The following is a 16,862-nucleotide window of genomic DNA, read 5'->3' as shown; positions in this document are numbered from 1 at the left end:
GTTTATGAAATGCATTCACACACCAAATTAAAGGGAAAAACAAATTCATAATGCCAGAAGGGTGGCAGACAAAGGCTATTCAAGAAGTATCCTTATCTAATTTTCACAAAGTTGGCAACCTTAGTTCCAACATTTTTATTTTTTCAGAGTAAGAAGAGCTAAATAGTAAAACAGACATGTGCTGACACAGAGAAAGAAAACAGTTCTGTTTTAGCTAAAATAGCGACTAGCTCTCGTCTAAAATAGAAGCAAAGAGAAGCACTTTGTTCATTTGTAGATGGGAAACATCTCCATTCGCTGCTATGATTGGCTGAAAGTGTATTATGGTAGGTGGGTACTAGCTGCCACGTCACCCTATATTCTTGAAGTATTGTACTAAACGTTCCTCCTTTACACGGACAGACTGAACGGCTGGCATCCCATTTATAAGGTAGAACTCAACTCAGTTCTACACATATCAATATGGCTACTGCCAGGGTTGGGTATCTTCATCTATAAAACTAAATTACTGCTAAAGTATTATTGTTTATACTCACCCTGTGTCATTTATAGCCACTTAGTGAGGAGTTTTATTTTTAAAAGAAAATATTATATTAAGCAGAATGCCCTTATGCTCTTATATTATTTCAGTATTTACTTTACGTAAAAAGAAAAAACTACATTTGGCTCAAAAACATAACTTACACAGCATGTTATTTGTTTGTCAAAGTTTGACGCTGTAAACATGCCGCTGGATAGGCTTTTTCCTGCTGCTTCCCACAAATGATAACTGCATATTGCTTTTTTGGTCACATCACTGGCTATGGTACATACAGGTGCTGGTCATAAAATTAGAATATCATGAAAAAGTAGATTGATTTCAGTAATTCCATTTAAAAAGTGAAACTTGTATATTATATTTCTACATTACATACAAACTCATATATTTCAGATGTTTATTTTGTTTAATTTTGATGATTACAAATGACAACAAATGAAAATCTCAAATTCATCATATCAGAAAATTAGAATATTACTGAAGACCGATAAAAACAAAGGATTTATAGAAATGTTGGCCAACTGAAAAGTATGAACATGAAAAGTATGAGCATGTACAGCACTCAGTATTTAGTTGGGCCTCCTTTGGCCTGTATTACTGCAGCAATGCGGCGTGGCATGGAGTCGATCAGTCTGTGGCACTGCTCAGGTGTTATGATAGCCCAGGTTGCTCTAATAGTGGCTTTTAGCTCTTCTGAATTGTTGGGTCTGGTGTATTGCATCTTCTTCTTCACAATACCCCATAGATTTTCTATGGGGTTAAGGTCAGGAGAGTTTGCTGGCCAATTAAGAACAGGGATACCATGGTCCTTCAACCAGGTACTGGTAGCTTTGGCACTGTGTGCAGGTGCCAAGTCCTGTTGGAAAATGAAATCTGCATCTCCAAAAAGTTGGTCAGCTGCAGGAAGCATGAAGTGCTCTAAAACTTCCTGGTATGTGGCTGCGTTGACCCTGGACCTCAGAAAACACAATGGACCAACACCAGCAGATGACATGGCACCCCAAACCATCACTGACTGTGGAAACTTTACACTGGACTTCAAGCAACGTGGATGAAGTGCCTCTCTTCTTTTCCTCCAGACTCTGGGACCTTGATTTCCAAAGGAAATGCAAAATTTACTTTCATCAGAGAACATGACTTTGGACCACTCACCAGCAGTCCAGTCCTGTTTCTCTTTAGCCCAGGCAAGACGCTTCTGACGCTGTCTGTGGTTCAAGAGTGGCTTGACACAAGGAATGCGACAGCAGAAACCCATGTCTTTCATACGTCTGTGTGTGGTGGTTCTTGAAGCACTCACTCCAGCTGCAGTCCACTCTTTGTGAATCTCCCCCACATTTTTGAATGGGTTTTGTTTCACAATCCTCTCCAGGGTGCGGTTATCTCTCTTGCTTGTACACTTTTTTCGACCACATCTTTTCCTTCCCTTCGCCTCTCTATTAATGTGCTTGGACACTGAGCTCTGTGAACAGCCAGCCTCTTTAGCGATGACCTTTTGTGTCTTGCCCTCCTTGTGCAAGGTGTCGATGGTCGTCTTTTGGACAACTGTCAAGTCAGCAGTCTTCCCCATGATTGTGTAGCCTATAGAACTAGACTGAAAGACCATTTAAAGGCTTTTGCAGGTGGTTTGAGTTAATTAGCTGATTAGAGTGTGGCACCAGGGGCCATCAATTTTGAACCTTTTCACAATATTCTAATTTTCTGATATGATGAATTTGAGATTTTCATTTGTTGTCATTTGTAATCATCAAAATTAAACAAAATAAACATCTGAAATATATGAGTTTGTATGTAATGTATGAATATAATATACAAGTTTCACTTTTTAAATGGAATTACTGAAATCAATCTACTTTTTCATGATATTCTAATTTTATGACCAGCACCTGTATTTTCTTTCTTTTCCTGAAACGAAGAATAAATTAGCTTTTTCCATCAATAGGACACAGATAAAGTGTGTGAATGGTTTACTAGAATATAGAATGCGTTGCAAAAAAAAATCTACAGTTTATCTGCAGGAGCTGGAAAATGGAGGAAGGAATTATTTTTTTTTTGTAAAAACTGCCCCAAAATTCTCAGTCTGATATTTTCAGGCCGTGCAAAGACTTTTTTTTTTTGACCAGACATTTTACAAAGAATATCTTATTCTGTTTTAGAATTATAAGCAACTACAAGGCCCAATATACCTATCTAACACAAGTGGGCAACTCCGCTGTCATTCATCTTACCACAAAAAAATTGTTAGTTTAGTATTTTAGCAAAAATCAGCCACAGGCAAAAAATCGATAAGGAAAAAAGGCAGTTAACTATTCGTGTAGCTTGGAAGTGTGTATGTGTATACGGCTGGCAGAGTCATTGTCCAGACGTTTTCTTCCTCTCTGTGCAACAATGCTCTTAGGCAGACAGCTCGCCCACAGCTGCACCAGCTCACCACCCTAATATGTTTTGACAGAGGAAGCATTACCACAGCCCTCATTGCCCTTCTGTAAGTATGAAGCAGGAGCTGAGGCATGTCCAGCGGTTAAAGGGTGCTGATGGCATCACCAGCTCCATCATCTTTAACTGTTAGTGCTCTAAAGAATAACAAATTAGGTCACCAATTTGAGACTAAAATCAGATAAAAATCTTTATATCTAAAATACTTTTCACTAAATAATACAAGTCAGTCATTTGCACCATTTTATTATCAATTATACACTTAATATTGTCAGATTTTGGCAGCTATTAGACATCATAGATCCTTCAAACTTCTGTGAATCGTTATTTTTGTGCCATTATTTCTAAGGAAAGTTATAATCTTAAATGTAGTTCGCCGAACCCTTTAGCTATGGCCAATAGTAAGCCAGTATGTCCTACACTTTATGTCTACATCAGTAATACCAGTTATATGTAAATATCAAGTTTGATTTATCATACCGCAATAATCCTCCCTGCTTGATTAATTCTAAATGTTTTCCCTGCTCATTCTCATTCTTCAGTAGAACATTATTTTCAAGATTAGATTGTGTATTGTAAATGTTTGTCAAAAGGAAGAAAAGGGTCTGAGGAGCTTGCTCAAGCATATTGCGTCTGTATAACCTCATGGAAAACAAAACCTAGAGCTATGCTGCCATCTGTCATCAGTGACACAACACATGGAACAAACAATGACTGTTTATTTCTCACTCTCGTCCTGTAATGAGATCAGTAACAAACCACACATAGTTCTTCCCTTATCCAATGTGTCTCTACTCAAACCTGTTCAGCTGTTATTATTTCTGAATCTAATGAACTTTTTTTTAAATTCAATCATTTTGTTTTTATTTACTACTAATGATGGTTACTGTTTGAATTGATTTGTTTGGTAAGCAAGAAATACTGGAGTGAAAGTTCTGCATTAAAAAAAATCTAAATAGTTTATTGAATGCCTTCAAAGTTAGATCTTTGCATTGTGTAAATTTTTTAGTGTAGCTAAAGGTCTATTAAGACCACAAATAGCACATGTATTGGAATAGGTTTAGGCATAAATAGAATAAGTACAACACACCTGTTAAACCATAATCTTGCAGAGTGACACAATGACGACCCATATGTAGTTTACTGGGACACTTCAGGCACCCTTGTCAAAAGATATAAGTGATAAGCTGGGACAGCTGAGATGGCAATGAAGACGATTTCATCTAGACTGCATTGTTTGTAAGTAGGATGATATTTATAGTGGAACTGCAACGTGTTTGTGTGATTTGACTGAACTGAATATATATTTATGTAAATAGATTAAATTTAAAGGACTGCAAAGTGGGGGGAGTGGGTAGCTCTGCTGCCGTGCAGCAAGAAGGCTCCGGGTTTGATTTCCAGCCTGAGGTCTTTCTGCATGGAGTTTGTATGTTCTCCCTGTGCATGTGTGGCTTCTCTCTGGGTACTCCTGCTTCCTCCCACATTCCAAAAAAATGACTGTTAGGTTAATTGGCTTCTCTAAATTCTCCTCAGGTGTGAGTGTGTGCGTGAATGGTTGTTTGTCCTGTGTCTCTGTGTTGTTCTGCAATAGACTGGTGACCTACTGTATCCAGGGTGTACCCCGCTTGGGATATAGTGTTACGGAAAATGGATGGATGGATTTGATTGCCTTTGAAGCGGTTTAGGGTGATATGTTTTGATGAATGAGTGTTAGAACAATTATTTGAATTAATAAATAATCAGGAATCATACATAACAGTGAGGGAAAAGAGACTTTTCCTTAAATTAAATATTTTTATGGAGGCCATAAAATCTCACTTCTGATATTTATTTTTTTTATCTCTAATATATATACATTTTATCTCTATTAAAGAGTTTTGGGTGAGATGCATAAGGTCCCTTTGTCATCCTCATAGCTGGTAGACCAATGGTGAATGTGAATAGGATTTGCTTAAATAGAACTTTTCTAGTCATACTGATCAGCTCTTTTACCCTGGAACCACATTCTCCGAACTTTTCTGAGAAACATATTTATTGGTAGCCAACTAAAGATGAATTCCCTTGCACACTAACATGGACCAAAACCCTCAGTGCCGTGTTCATGTTTACTCTACAGCTTTGGAGCAAATTTATACTGAATAAATTGTATAGACTATATCAGTTGTTTTACTGTGCAGCAGCATATTTTACTATAATTATTATGTAGTGGGTTTTTTTTTTTCAACCTTCAACAGCATGGTGTATGTTGTCGGAAAATTTTTATCTTTCTTCTATTATATATTAATAAGATATCCAAACCGTGATTTGTTTTGTCTTTTTTACTTTGCATGACAACAACATTAAGTTATGGCTTTTGCAAATATTTTAAACCTGACCACAAAACCTTTTATTATTCTGTTAGCATTAAGTCATTAAAGTCTTTCACCTCCTTCAGTAAATTAAGTTAATGGGATATATGGAAAAGGTCCAACCATGCAGTACATACCTCATAATATTCATTGAATACAATATTCTCTTTCTTTTCTTTCTTTTTTCAACAGAACTGTAGTTTGACCCTGCTTTAAAAAGTTTGGCTTTAATGGCAGGTCTGGAATTTTTTAGTCTAATTTCTCAAATGCCTGATGGATATAAAAAAAAAATGTTTCTGGATTTTAAACTTGCTTTACGTCTTAATGGGTATTTTGTTTATAATATTATCTGTTTTATATTTTACAGTCTAAGATTTTATGGGTCTATAAAACTAAGACCTTTAGCACAGTATGTCAGGTCATATGCTAGGCTGTTTTATTAAGTTATAACCACAAAACAGAATTTTCTAAATAGTAGGTCTAAGTAAAAAATAATGCACAAACTATAAACCAGTGTTAGATAACAGTAAAGAAACGACTTTGAAATGTCCAACAGTGGTGGTACTTTGGTTACTATTGTGAAATCAAGTAAAATATAAACCTTATTACCAGCAAACAAGATGACATTATTAAGCACATTGATCTTTAAAAAAAAAAGAAAAACATTAGAAAGAAGTGAAGTGAAAAAGATTGACTTTTTATCATGCTTTTATCATGTCAGTTGAATCCTTTGCTGTGGTTTCATGGTTTGATCACACAAGAAATTCCCTCCAGGTGAAAGAAAAGTGCTGATTGACTGACGAGTCCTGTCAATCAGTCATATCCCTGAACAGCAGCCAGGATAAAGGAGATTCGCTCTGGTGATTTAAACTCCCATGACACAGGCAATTTTTGAATTTATCTTGATTTTTACACAAAGATTCCCTCTTCTGTTCCTTTGCATGCAACACTGACTTGAAAACTGCTATATTATGTAGTTTGGTTAAGATCTGTTACTTTTTCCCATATGTGTATAATTAATCACTAGAAACCTAATCAACCTACAGGTAAACATAAAGTAAAATATTATACCTTGAGTCTTAGTCCCACTATTAACATGGGTAACAGAGAGGCAAGATAGCGGTGAGGGATTCCCACCCCCTAAGTCCTGTTAGGTTTTATTATTTATACATCATGTGCATTGTTATTTTGTTAGTCAGATTAGACAGAGTAGAAGGCCTTCCTTCACATTTTGGATGTCACGGTGTGTACGGAGGTCATCTAATCAGGACAGCCTTTGTGTCTTCAAGAATACACAGGATATGGGCACATCTTGGAGCCGGTCTGATAGGAGAGCTATCTGTAACCCTGAAGCATAGAAGCAAGCTGCATGGAGTTCAAGACATGGATGGCGTGTCAGTTTCTGATACGGACAGCTAAGCATCCACATGATGCAACACAGACTCAGAAGGTATAAGAAGTAGGAGATGACGTTGTTGAGGGCTCAAACTTTGCCGGACGCTTGCGGACGTGATTTTTGAGACCACAGCTGTGCAAGCTCTAAGCATTTTTCTCTGTCCTGTAACGACATGATCTGGAATAAACTCTGTTACTTTTTTACTCCTGTTTTATAATCCTTTTTTATATGGTTTTCCCAGTTTGAGTTAAGAGTAGTAAATAACTTGCTCCCAGGAAAAGAACAGGTGAGAAGGCCCCCGGGGCGCTACAGCCTTCCTTCCAAGGGGACAAATCCTTCTCACTTTAACAGTCCGAATATATATACCTGAGAATGCAATGCACCAAAGCAACTGATTTTGCTAAATTCTGGGCTCAGTGACAAGTTGAATGTCACAACTGAGATGTTGAGGTAACAAAGTATATTGGATCAAGAAGATCCTCGATGTGAATATACAGGGCCTGTCTTTATGAAATTCATCAGACTTCATCTAAGTTTTTCAACACATGCTAGTGTGAGTTCTTACTGGGTGCTGTGGCTTTTTCCAAATGTTTAGCATTCATATTTAGGGTTAATTTGCTCTGGAATCATGAGAGATACACTGTAATAAACAGATGCAATGATGAAACATCATGGCTTCCCTCCTGTCATCAAGATTTAGAATGCTTTTACTCACAAAAAAATAAAATAATAAGTCTATAGTCTGAATATCCTGGATGAAAAACAAAAGAAAGTTAACAGCAATCAATTTTTAAGGTAATTAAATGGCTCTTAGTATGACAAATCTCTCACGTTTTTATCAGCTGGTACATCTTCAAGCCTCCCTCATCCAACTGAGGACTAAATAATTACAGTCCCATCTCCTGTTCCGCAACATTACCAGATAGGTTAATGTGTTTCCTGGAGGCTGAAGTCCAAATATTATCTCCACTGAATTTGGTGTGTACCATGCTGTGTGCTTTCTAAACGCATTAGTTGTGGAGGATCTGTCTGTGCAGCAAATCCAGCAAACATTATTAGGAAGAAGCATCATCTAGCAAACTAGAGTTTGTTATTATGGCCTAGAGAATATAATGACAAATAAAAAACATCAGGTTTATGGCTTAAAATGATTTTTTAGAAGATATATATACACACATATATATATGTATGTGTGTATATATATATATATATACACACATATATATATGTATGTGTGTATATATATATATATATATATATATATATATATATGTAGGCAACGAATTTCATCATCGATTAGTTGTGTCGCGCGATTATTGCGTCATCCGCCGCGCCGTCATCACTGCCTCTTGACTGAAAGAGGAAGAAAAAAAAATATGGCAGAGCGAGTCAGTGCCGCAGGTGCAGTGTTGCCTACTCAGCGACTTTTCAGACCCCTCCAGCGACTATTTTTTAAAAAGGCGACTAGCGACAAATCTGGCGACTTTTTTCTGTGTCACTGGCGGCTTTTGGAGACTCTTAGTGAAAGCATGTATCATTCCTACTCTCTGCGTTTTCCCGCAGGAGTCCCTCTCAGCGCTGCAGTCAGAGCCTCAGCGTCCAGACTGCAAATGAAGCGCGCATGCACCGGGATTGACGGCGCAAATTGATCACAATAATTAAAATAGCCTGCGCTTTGTAAAGCGAAAAAAGTGATAACATGCAACTTTTTTCTAAAGAAATTAACATGGCACGGAACCACCATGTTTGTTTGGTTTTAAAGTGGGGAAACGTTACGTTAGTTTCTCAGGTAGCTCATCTGATGCTTTCCTTACCGTGTTAGTAGGTAACAGACAGTGATAAGGTTTGCTACTTATTTTTCTTTTAATTTCATTTGAATTAGCTTAAGCAGCGTTTACATTTACTTTATAAATAAATTAACTTGCAAATTATGAGGGCAAGGCTTTTAAAGTTTAAATCTTCTGGCAAAGATAAAGAAGATCCTGCAATTTATGGAAGTAAAGCAGAATAAAATCCAGCAAGATCAGTAATATGTCAATTAATTATCTGCCACATTCCCATGTAAATATCTGTCTTTGGAGGATTTGTTTTTTAGCACCCCTAGTTCTCTCATTTTTATTCCAAATACAATTTATAATTTGAATCACAGGGCTATTTTTATCTCTATGGTTCAGTATTTTCTCAAGTAGCAACTTTAACTGCTATACTTTCCTGTCTTAAAAGGCAGAACTCTTCTAGTCTAAAAAAACTCATTTGTTGAAATGGGGGGGCCTATTGTTTGAACCCCTTAGGGGCTTTTAAAAACAAAAATGTCTTTTTTTGCGCTTTATGAAACAAAGTAGCCTATATTTTGTGGATGTACAGCTACATTTCTCATGTAAGTTTGCGTAGTTTTAACACAAACATTTATTTTTCATATTGCACCAGTACAGTTAATGAGAAACCTGTACTTGTGTGCTTGTTTGTTCTGTCTAAAATGTTTATTTTGGAATAAAGAGGTTAATATAAAAAATATTTTTTGTCCGATTCATCGATTAATCGAAAAAATAATCGTCCGATTCATCGATTTTTAAAATAATCGTTAGTTGCAGCCCTAATATATATACACTTTTCTGTATTTCCGGAAATAATGGCCTAGATTATTTTAAACAAACTATTTTCTGTTGTTGTTTAAACCAGTGTTGTGTTTTTCCATTTCTGGTTGATAAGAGCAGACCACTATTGACCTCCAAAACAATGGAACACTTCTTTGACTTGCCCTTTGACCTTTTCCACTCCCACTAAAGAAAATTAGATCAGCAATGTGATCTATTCCTGATTACAGTAAACCTGTTATCTTTGTCTATCATATGTACCCACAAGCATAACTAGACCTATTTTACTTTGACATATACCAAGAACATTTTCTATGCACCAGTCAAATATTACATTTGAGAGAAACATTGTAACCATTTACGAATCACTTGGCTAAAGATCTAAACAGAGAGACAGATTGGTTAAAATTAAGAACAAAAGGATTTGTGTGATACCAATTTTGACATTCATTGCAAAAGGTCAAATACTCAAGGACGTTTCACATGTCTATTGCCTACACTTTGAAGCCAAACTTATATTTAAACTTTGAAATATAATGGATTTAGAAAAGATTGTTTCGTACTGAAGAAGCCAAAAAATATGATTTTTGTATTTAAAGACTTTTATGTTTATGTTATGTTTGATCTTTGAAGGTGCCTTAATTTATCGCTAAATAGATTCAGTTGTTTCAGACATACATGTCAGAGATGATATCCAGTATTTTTTATTCTCAAATCACAAGCTTGCTGTGTATTTGTTTCATGTTGTTCGTCACATATCACAAGAATTCTACATGGACTATAGAGGAACCAGTTTACGAGAAATTTCATAGTCTTCTGCATTTAGCAGGCCATCAGTATATGGTAATGAAGGAAAGGAATTTGTCAAAAAAAGACATCTAAACAAAACAAGGAGATGGTATATTATATAAACGACTAAAACATCTTCACTCTGCTTCCAAATTATGGAGGACCATATCTGCCATATTTAAAAATAAATACAGAAATAAATAAATGCTCAATAAATAAATAAGCATAAAATTAACTGCCCCCAAAAAAACAATAAACAAATAAATGCAGGTAGAAATTCAATTATACAGTGAGATATAAATGTATATTATTTTAAGTATTTATTTCTGCGCATTTGAAAATACCTTTGTCTGTTTTATTAATCCCTTTGTATTTTTGTACCCTATTTATTTCTGCAACGCAATTAATTTCTGCCTGCCGTTTTCACATTTCTGTATTCATTTCTGCCTCATTATGTAAATAAGGAATGGGTGTGTCAATAAATAGCATTAAAGAAATAAAGAGGGTAAAAAAAATACAAAGGACCAATAAAACAGACAATAGTATATCATGCACGCAAATAAATACTTAAAAAATAATAAATAAATAAAGTTGAAGATTATAATGGACAATAAATAAATAAGGTAATAAATAAAGGCGAATAAATAAAGAATCTAATTAAAAGAGACCCATACATTTATGTCTCACTGTATAATTAAATTTCTAACTACATTTATTTGTTTATTGTATTTTTGGGGGCAATTAATTGCATGCTTATTTAGTTATTGAAATTTATTTTTTTTCTGTATGTATTTTAAATATGGCACAGTTGGTCCTCCATACAAAATGTCCTACTTTGTCTATTTAGAGCCGTGGTTCTCAAAGTGTGTGGCGCGACCCACTGGTGGGGAATTGAGACGTGACAGGTGGGGCGCGCCAAGTTCCGGTGTGTGTGTGTGTGTGTGTGTGTGTGTGTGTGTGTGACTATAAATGTAGAACGTGTGAGAGCAAACTGTCCTTATAGCTGTATGTTGCCGCTTTTTAGACCAATCAAACCCCCAAAGTAATCATTAATAGCCTACATGCAGTCTAATTAAAAGAACATTAGATATGAGAAAAATTTCACCTGGAACTGAAGTGCCAAAATAATGATTGACGTGACGTCGGCATATTATTTGTAACGGAATAAACTTTCGCGCCCCAGTGTTGCCAACTCAGAGACTTTGTCGCTATATTTCAGACCCCTCCAGCGACTCTTTTTCAAAAAAGCGACTAGCGACAAATTAGCGACTTTTGGAGACTCTTACGTGAAAGCACGTATCGTTCCTTTTCTTGTCCTCCAGCTGCAGGTGCTGCCGTGGGGCGCCTCCCCCATCCCCACCCCGTTCTCCCCCGCTATCGCAGGAATCCCTCTCAGCGCTGCAGTCAGAAACACAGCATGTTTACCCTCAGCGTCCAGACTGCAAATAAAGTGCACATGCGCCGGGATTGACGGCGCAGGTTGATCATAAATAACTGAATTTGAAATATTTTATCTTAAATAAATAACGGCGTTTGATTCACACAGCCACATGTTCATGTTTCTGGTTTGGAGTGGAGAGGGAGTATCCACTCATCGGGCAGAGAGCTGTGTGCATTCTTCTTCCCTTTGCCACATCATATCTCTGTGAGATGGGCTTTTCAACTGTTGCTTCACTGAAAACAAAGCATGACAACCCCGATGGATTTCACTTCTTTTCTTTTATTAACAGATTGCAGAGTGGCACTTTAATTTTTTCTATCTTTGAGCTGCATTTTTATTTTCTTTATTTTTGTTTTTATTTTCTTTATTTTTGAGCTTGCTGTTATTTGATGTAGATAGTTTGTATTTAGATACTACTTGTTACTTCAGTAAAATTGGAACATTTTAAGATCGTTTCATATTTCATTAGCATTGTGTTGGGGCGATGGGGACAGGCGGGGCTTGAAAATTCCCCCTTGTCCAAAGTGGGGAATGACAGAAAAAGTTTGAGAACCACTGATTTAGAGTATCATAGCACTTCTTCAAAGATATTTGAATAAAATCTGATCTCATTCAAATCATATTCAGCTTGTAATACATCTCATTTGAGCTGCTTGCTCCTAAAGTAAAAAAGAACAGAAATAAATATTTTCCCTTCTATGCATAAAAACAAGCTTTGTACATGTATGATGGGGATGATTATGTTTGCACACACCTGTGATCTGTGTTTCTATGCAAACCAGCAGGATCCTGCCGTGTATTGTTTACCAGGGGCCACCTGCTCATTTGATTGTGCGGTTTATCATCAATCCTGACTGAGCTGCGTGTGGAGCTGGATTCACAAGGAAGGCTTTTCTTTAGGAGAACTATGCTGTTGTTTGGTCCTTGACTCGATGAATTAGTTCTTGGTCAGATCACTAAGAATACGCGATCATTAACTTTGCAATCGGTTATGTAACTCGCTGGAAAGCAAGTCGGGTTGGTGGAGCGCCTGACGTTGGATCGTGACGACGTGAGAAATGTGAGCATCACCAGGCGCTCCGATCCCCATCAGCGATGGAAGAAGACTCCACAAAACGAGTCATTTTCCTCCAGCGTATCTGAGGTGATGCTGCAGGGAGGGAAACCTCCTCCCCCTCCTCCTCCATCTCTGTGCGCCTCTGTGAGATCGGGATACATTTTCTCTCATCTGGCTCAGTGCTTGAAATGAGCCTGTTCTGACAACAGGAGGAGGAACCGCACTGCTGGAGGTAACGCTGCGCGAGCATGGCAGGCGCCAAACTGACACCCTCACCCTCCGAGATCGACCCAGACGTCAAGACCGACGTGCAAACTCCCCCAGAGCCCACCTGGGTCCATCCCTCCAACCCTATCGGGAGCATGGGCTCTATAGGGAGCGATGTCGGCCAAAGGTAACAGCCGCATATGGGAGCCGCAGGTGCAGCGCGTTGATCCCCATGCAGAATCCAACAGAAAAGGACGCTGCGTGCGCATCGCGCCTCAAACCCTTAAAACTTATCTCTTGATCGCCTGTTAGTAAAAGTTCGGTCGATAAAGCATTACTGCAAAACCTGTCCATGCGTAAATCTTAAATTTGCATGGAGATGTGTTCAATTATCTCTTAACTGACTCATTTACCTCTTGGTGATTATTTTAGGGCAACTTTAACGCCAGTTTAAAGTCTAAACATTTGAAACACCCGTCAGTCATTTTGCTCACAGCATCACTGTGATTTAATAGCTGCAGTATAGTGCTTACATAATTCGGTGGATGCTGCATTCCCATCACAATTTTATGAATCCACGTGCTCTTTTTGGGTCATTTTAGCACACTGCTTTATTAAAGCATTTTTAGAATGAGAGGCAAGATCATGCAAACCGCAGGAGATCATGGTGATGTGTCATGTAGAGGCACACTGAATGCATGTGATGTTTTAACATGTTGTCAAATCCAGAGATTCTGTTTGCACTCTCCTTCCATTAGGTGAACAAATTAGATGTGTTTCTGGGTAGGATGACTGTAACAAACAAGGTGTTTATTTTATTCTTCCTTTAAGACAAAGCTGCAGGGATTTATCATTTAAACCGTCTCTATTATCTCCAGGTTAACTGAGGTTTCCTCAGCTGAAAAGAGGAAGATTTTATTTTCAGCAGTGCTGCATAAAGGCAACTGCTTGCAGCCAATGATGCTGGTGGTGCATTTGTGTTTGCATGTACAAGTTTTGCTTTGACAGCTAATTAATCTGTACTAATGAATACCTAGAGACGATACAGTCTTGATACGATACATTTTTGTCTTTTCTTTATATTTAAATGATGCTCACTCATTCTTTACCTGAAAGTTACATTTACTTTTAGTTGAGGACAGCAGAAAAATCTTATTTCATGAGCCAAGTCTACATTATTAGATAGATTCAGAGCTCCTTTGGAAATTGAATGAATATCCTATTGCAATGCTTCCCCCCTTTGGGCAACTGTCACTTGTTTAGATCCTTAATTGTGGATGTCAGGGTCGAATGAATGTCACAGTTTGTTAGAATTGGCACAATTATCTAAAGTTGTGAACATCCAGGTGAATTAGCCCTAATGAGAAAGCATAACATTAGGGTTTGAGGATTAACCAGGTTTTCCTTTTTTTATTTATCTATTTATTTATTTATTTATTCTCGAAGCTTACTTAAAGCTGAGAAAAAAATAATATTACTAGGACTGGGCAATAAACCAGTATCAATATGTATCTTAATAGACACCTGATTGATATCAATAGAAAATACAATATTACTTTGTACAAATAAAGTAATAAGCCTTTCAAGCTCACGTCAGGCTAAGCGGGGTTGGTTGTAGGGCTAAACTATCTGTAAAGGTTTATCAATGAATAAGTATCAATATTGAAATTGAAATATGGAAATGTAAGATATATTATCATACATTTTTTTGGCCATATCACACTGCTGTAAAGCTGTACAGCTCAAAGTGTGGAATGCCTTGAAAAAGTTTAATACTTCAAAAAATAAAAATCAAAGCTTAAAGAATTTCAATGTGGAAAAATGTCTAACTTCTTCTTAACATTCTTATTTTTGGTGCTGTAGTTGTAACCATTTTATGCATGAACTGAAAGGTATAGTGTACAACCTTTTTTGGGTTCGGGGGGATTCTTTGTTGTCACATCTGCCAATCTTTGTGACATTGTTTCCTTTCTCTGCACATGCACACTTGCAGTGTTTATGTACCTAGTATTCTTCACGTTCCATCATTCATTGTAGATCCATCGTGAATCTGATAGAGTATAATGTAAATAACTTCTTTTACTAAATTAGTGTCTATAAGCAATGCAGACAGACTGTAAATAGGGCTCTGCATGAGCACGCTCACGTTCCCACATTTAGAAAACCATTTCCCCAGAGGAGCGAGAAAGAGCAGGCTGGATGGTAGGATGGTTATTAAAAAAGTGATTTAGTCCTTTCTACCTATACTGTACTTGGTGGAAAACCCACCCACTATACCGTTGAGAGTGCAGAGTGTTAATACTAATACTTTTTGTGGTGATAGTGACATTAATGGAAGTGGTGATGAGGAAGTTGGAAGGAAAACAGTAACATTCATAACAGATGGAATTGCTTCACTTGAGGATGAATAATATAAGCAGTGATTAATCTAGAAAAGAATGTGCAAGAATAAAACTGGAGAAATGTATGCTATAAAAACCAGTGATTTCACCAGCAGTTTATCGATGAAAGCAGAACAGATCGACTTCAAGTGAGCCCAGAAACTGAACACTATTGGCTGGCATAAATCTGTTTGTTTTCTAATCTAATAGACAATAGCTTTAAATGTCTCGAGCTGTAAATCCAAATGTATCATCTGGCTGGTTGCCCAGGAAACCAGATTTAAACCACTGTTACTGCCAAGAGTATACTAGCTGTTAGGTAGATCTAATTATGTAGATATAAAAAAAAAAGAGTTCATAAAATGTTATCTTTATTCATTGGATCTCAACGCAGATACTATGTTTTTAAGATTTTTTTCTGTTATCTCAATAATCAGTATTCATGACAGAGAGGTTGGATTTTGTTTTGTTTAAATCAAGACCTTTCTAGGCTATATGATCAATGTAGGATTTTTATCAGCTGGCTGAAGGATTGGAGGGATCAAGATGATACGAAAAGCAGTAAAATAATTGAATTTATGTTTTGGAATACTCTTTGACTACTGACTTAATATGTTTTTGAAGAAGACATGGAAAAACAACAACTACAGCACTAAACATTCCTTTTAAGTACGTTATACAGGTGCTGGTCATAAAATTAGAATATCATGAAAAAGTAGATTGATTTCAGTAATTCCATTTAAAAAGTGAAACTTGTATATTATATTTCTACATTACATACAAACTCATATATTTCAGATGTTTATTTTGTTTAATTTTGATGATTACAAATGACAACAAATGAAAATCTCAAATTCATCATATCAGAAAATTAGAATATTACTGAAGACCAATAAAAACAAAGGATTTATAGAAATGTTGGCCAACTGAAAAGTATGAACATGAAAAGTATGAGCATGTACAGCACTCAGTATTTAGTTGGGCCTCCTTTGGCCTGTATTACTGCAGCAATGCGGCGTGGCATGGAGTCGATCAGTCTGTGGCACTGCTCAGGTGTTATGATAGCCCAGGTTGCTCTAATAGTGGCTTTTAGCCCTTCTGAATTGTTGGGTCTGGTGTATTGCATCTTCTTCTTCACAATACCCCATAGATTTTCTATGGGGTTAAGGTCAGGAGAGTTTGCTGGCCAATTAAGAACAGGGATACCATGGTCCTTCAACCAGGTACTGGTAGCTTTGGCACTGTGTGCAGGTGCCAAGTCCTGTTGGAAAATGAAATCTGCATCTCCAAAAAGTTGGTCAGCTGCAGGAAGCATGAAGTGCTCTAAAACTTCCTGGTATGTGGCTGCGTTGACCCTGGACCTCAGAAAACACAATGGACCAACACCAGCAGATGACATGGCACCCCAAACCATCACTGACTGTGGAAACTTTACACTGGACTTCAAGCAACGTGGATGAAGTGCCTCTCTTCTTTTCCTCCAGACTCTGGGACCTTGATTTCCAAAGGAAATGCAAAATTTACTTTCATCAGAGAACATGACTTTGGACCACTCACCAGCAGTCCAGTCCTGTTTCTCTTTAGCCCAGGCAAGACGCTTCTGACGCTGTCTGTGGTTCAAGAGTGGCTTGACACAAGGAATGCGACAGCAGAAACCCATGTCTTTCATACGTCTGTG

The 16,862-nt window shown here is 37.1% G+C and overlaps 1 protein-coding gene across 15 annotated transcripts in view; it reads left to right on the top strand.

Annotated features, from left to right (window-relative positions):
* si:dkey-21e5.1 (potassium channel subfamily T member 1) overlaps positions 1-16,862 on the top strand; it is a 116,048-nt gene that overhangs the window by 24,132 nt on the left and 75,054 nt on the right. Inside the window, exons 1-2 of one of the 15 annotated variants that reach the window (XM_038300346.1) lie at positions 12,382-12,683; positions 12,806-12,990. The exons of 13 other annotated variants lie outside the window; for them this stretch is intronic. In XM_038300346.1, the coding sequence (XP_038156274.1) occupies positions 12,845-12,990 (146 nt within the window). In that variant the 5' untranslated portion in view covers positions 12,382-12,683; positions 12,806-12,844. Of the gene's footprint in view, positions 1-12,381; positions 12,991-16,862 lie in introns of those variants that run through there. One more of the 15 variants, XM_038300338.1, reaches the window with a different exon arrangement.

Source organism: Cyprinodon tularosa, unplaced genomic scaffold (genome assembly GCF_016077235.1).
Source record: "Cyprinodon tularosa strain WSP-4 unplaced genomic scaffold, ASM1607723v1 ctg112, whole genome shotgun sequence".
Taxonomy (NCBI): domain Eukaryota; kingdom Metazoa; phylum Chordata; class Actinopteri; order Cyprinodontiformes; family Cyprinodontidae; genus Cyprinodon; species Cyprinodon tularosa.
The sequence above is the reverse complement of the archived record's forward strand: the minus strand, read 5'-3'. Positions and strand labels throughout refer to the sequence as shown.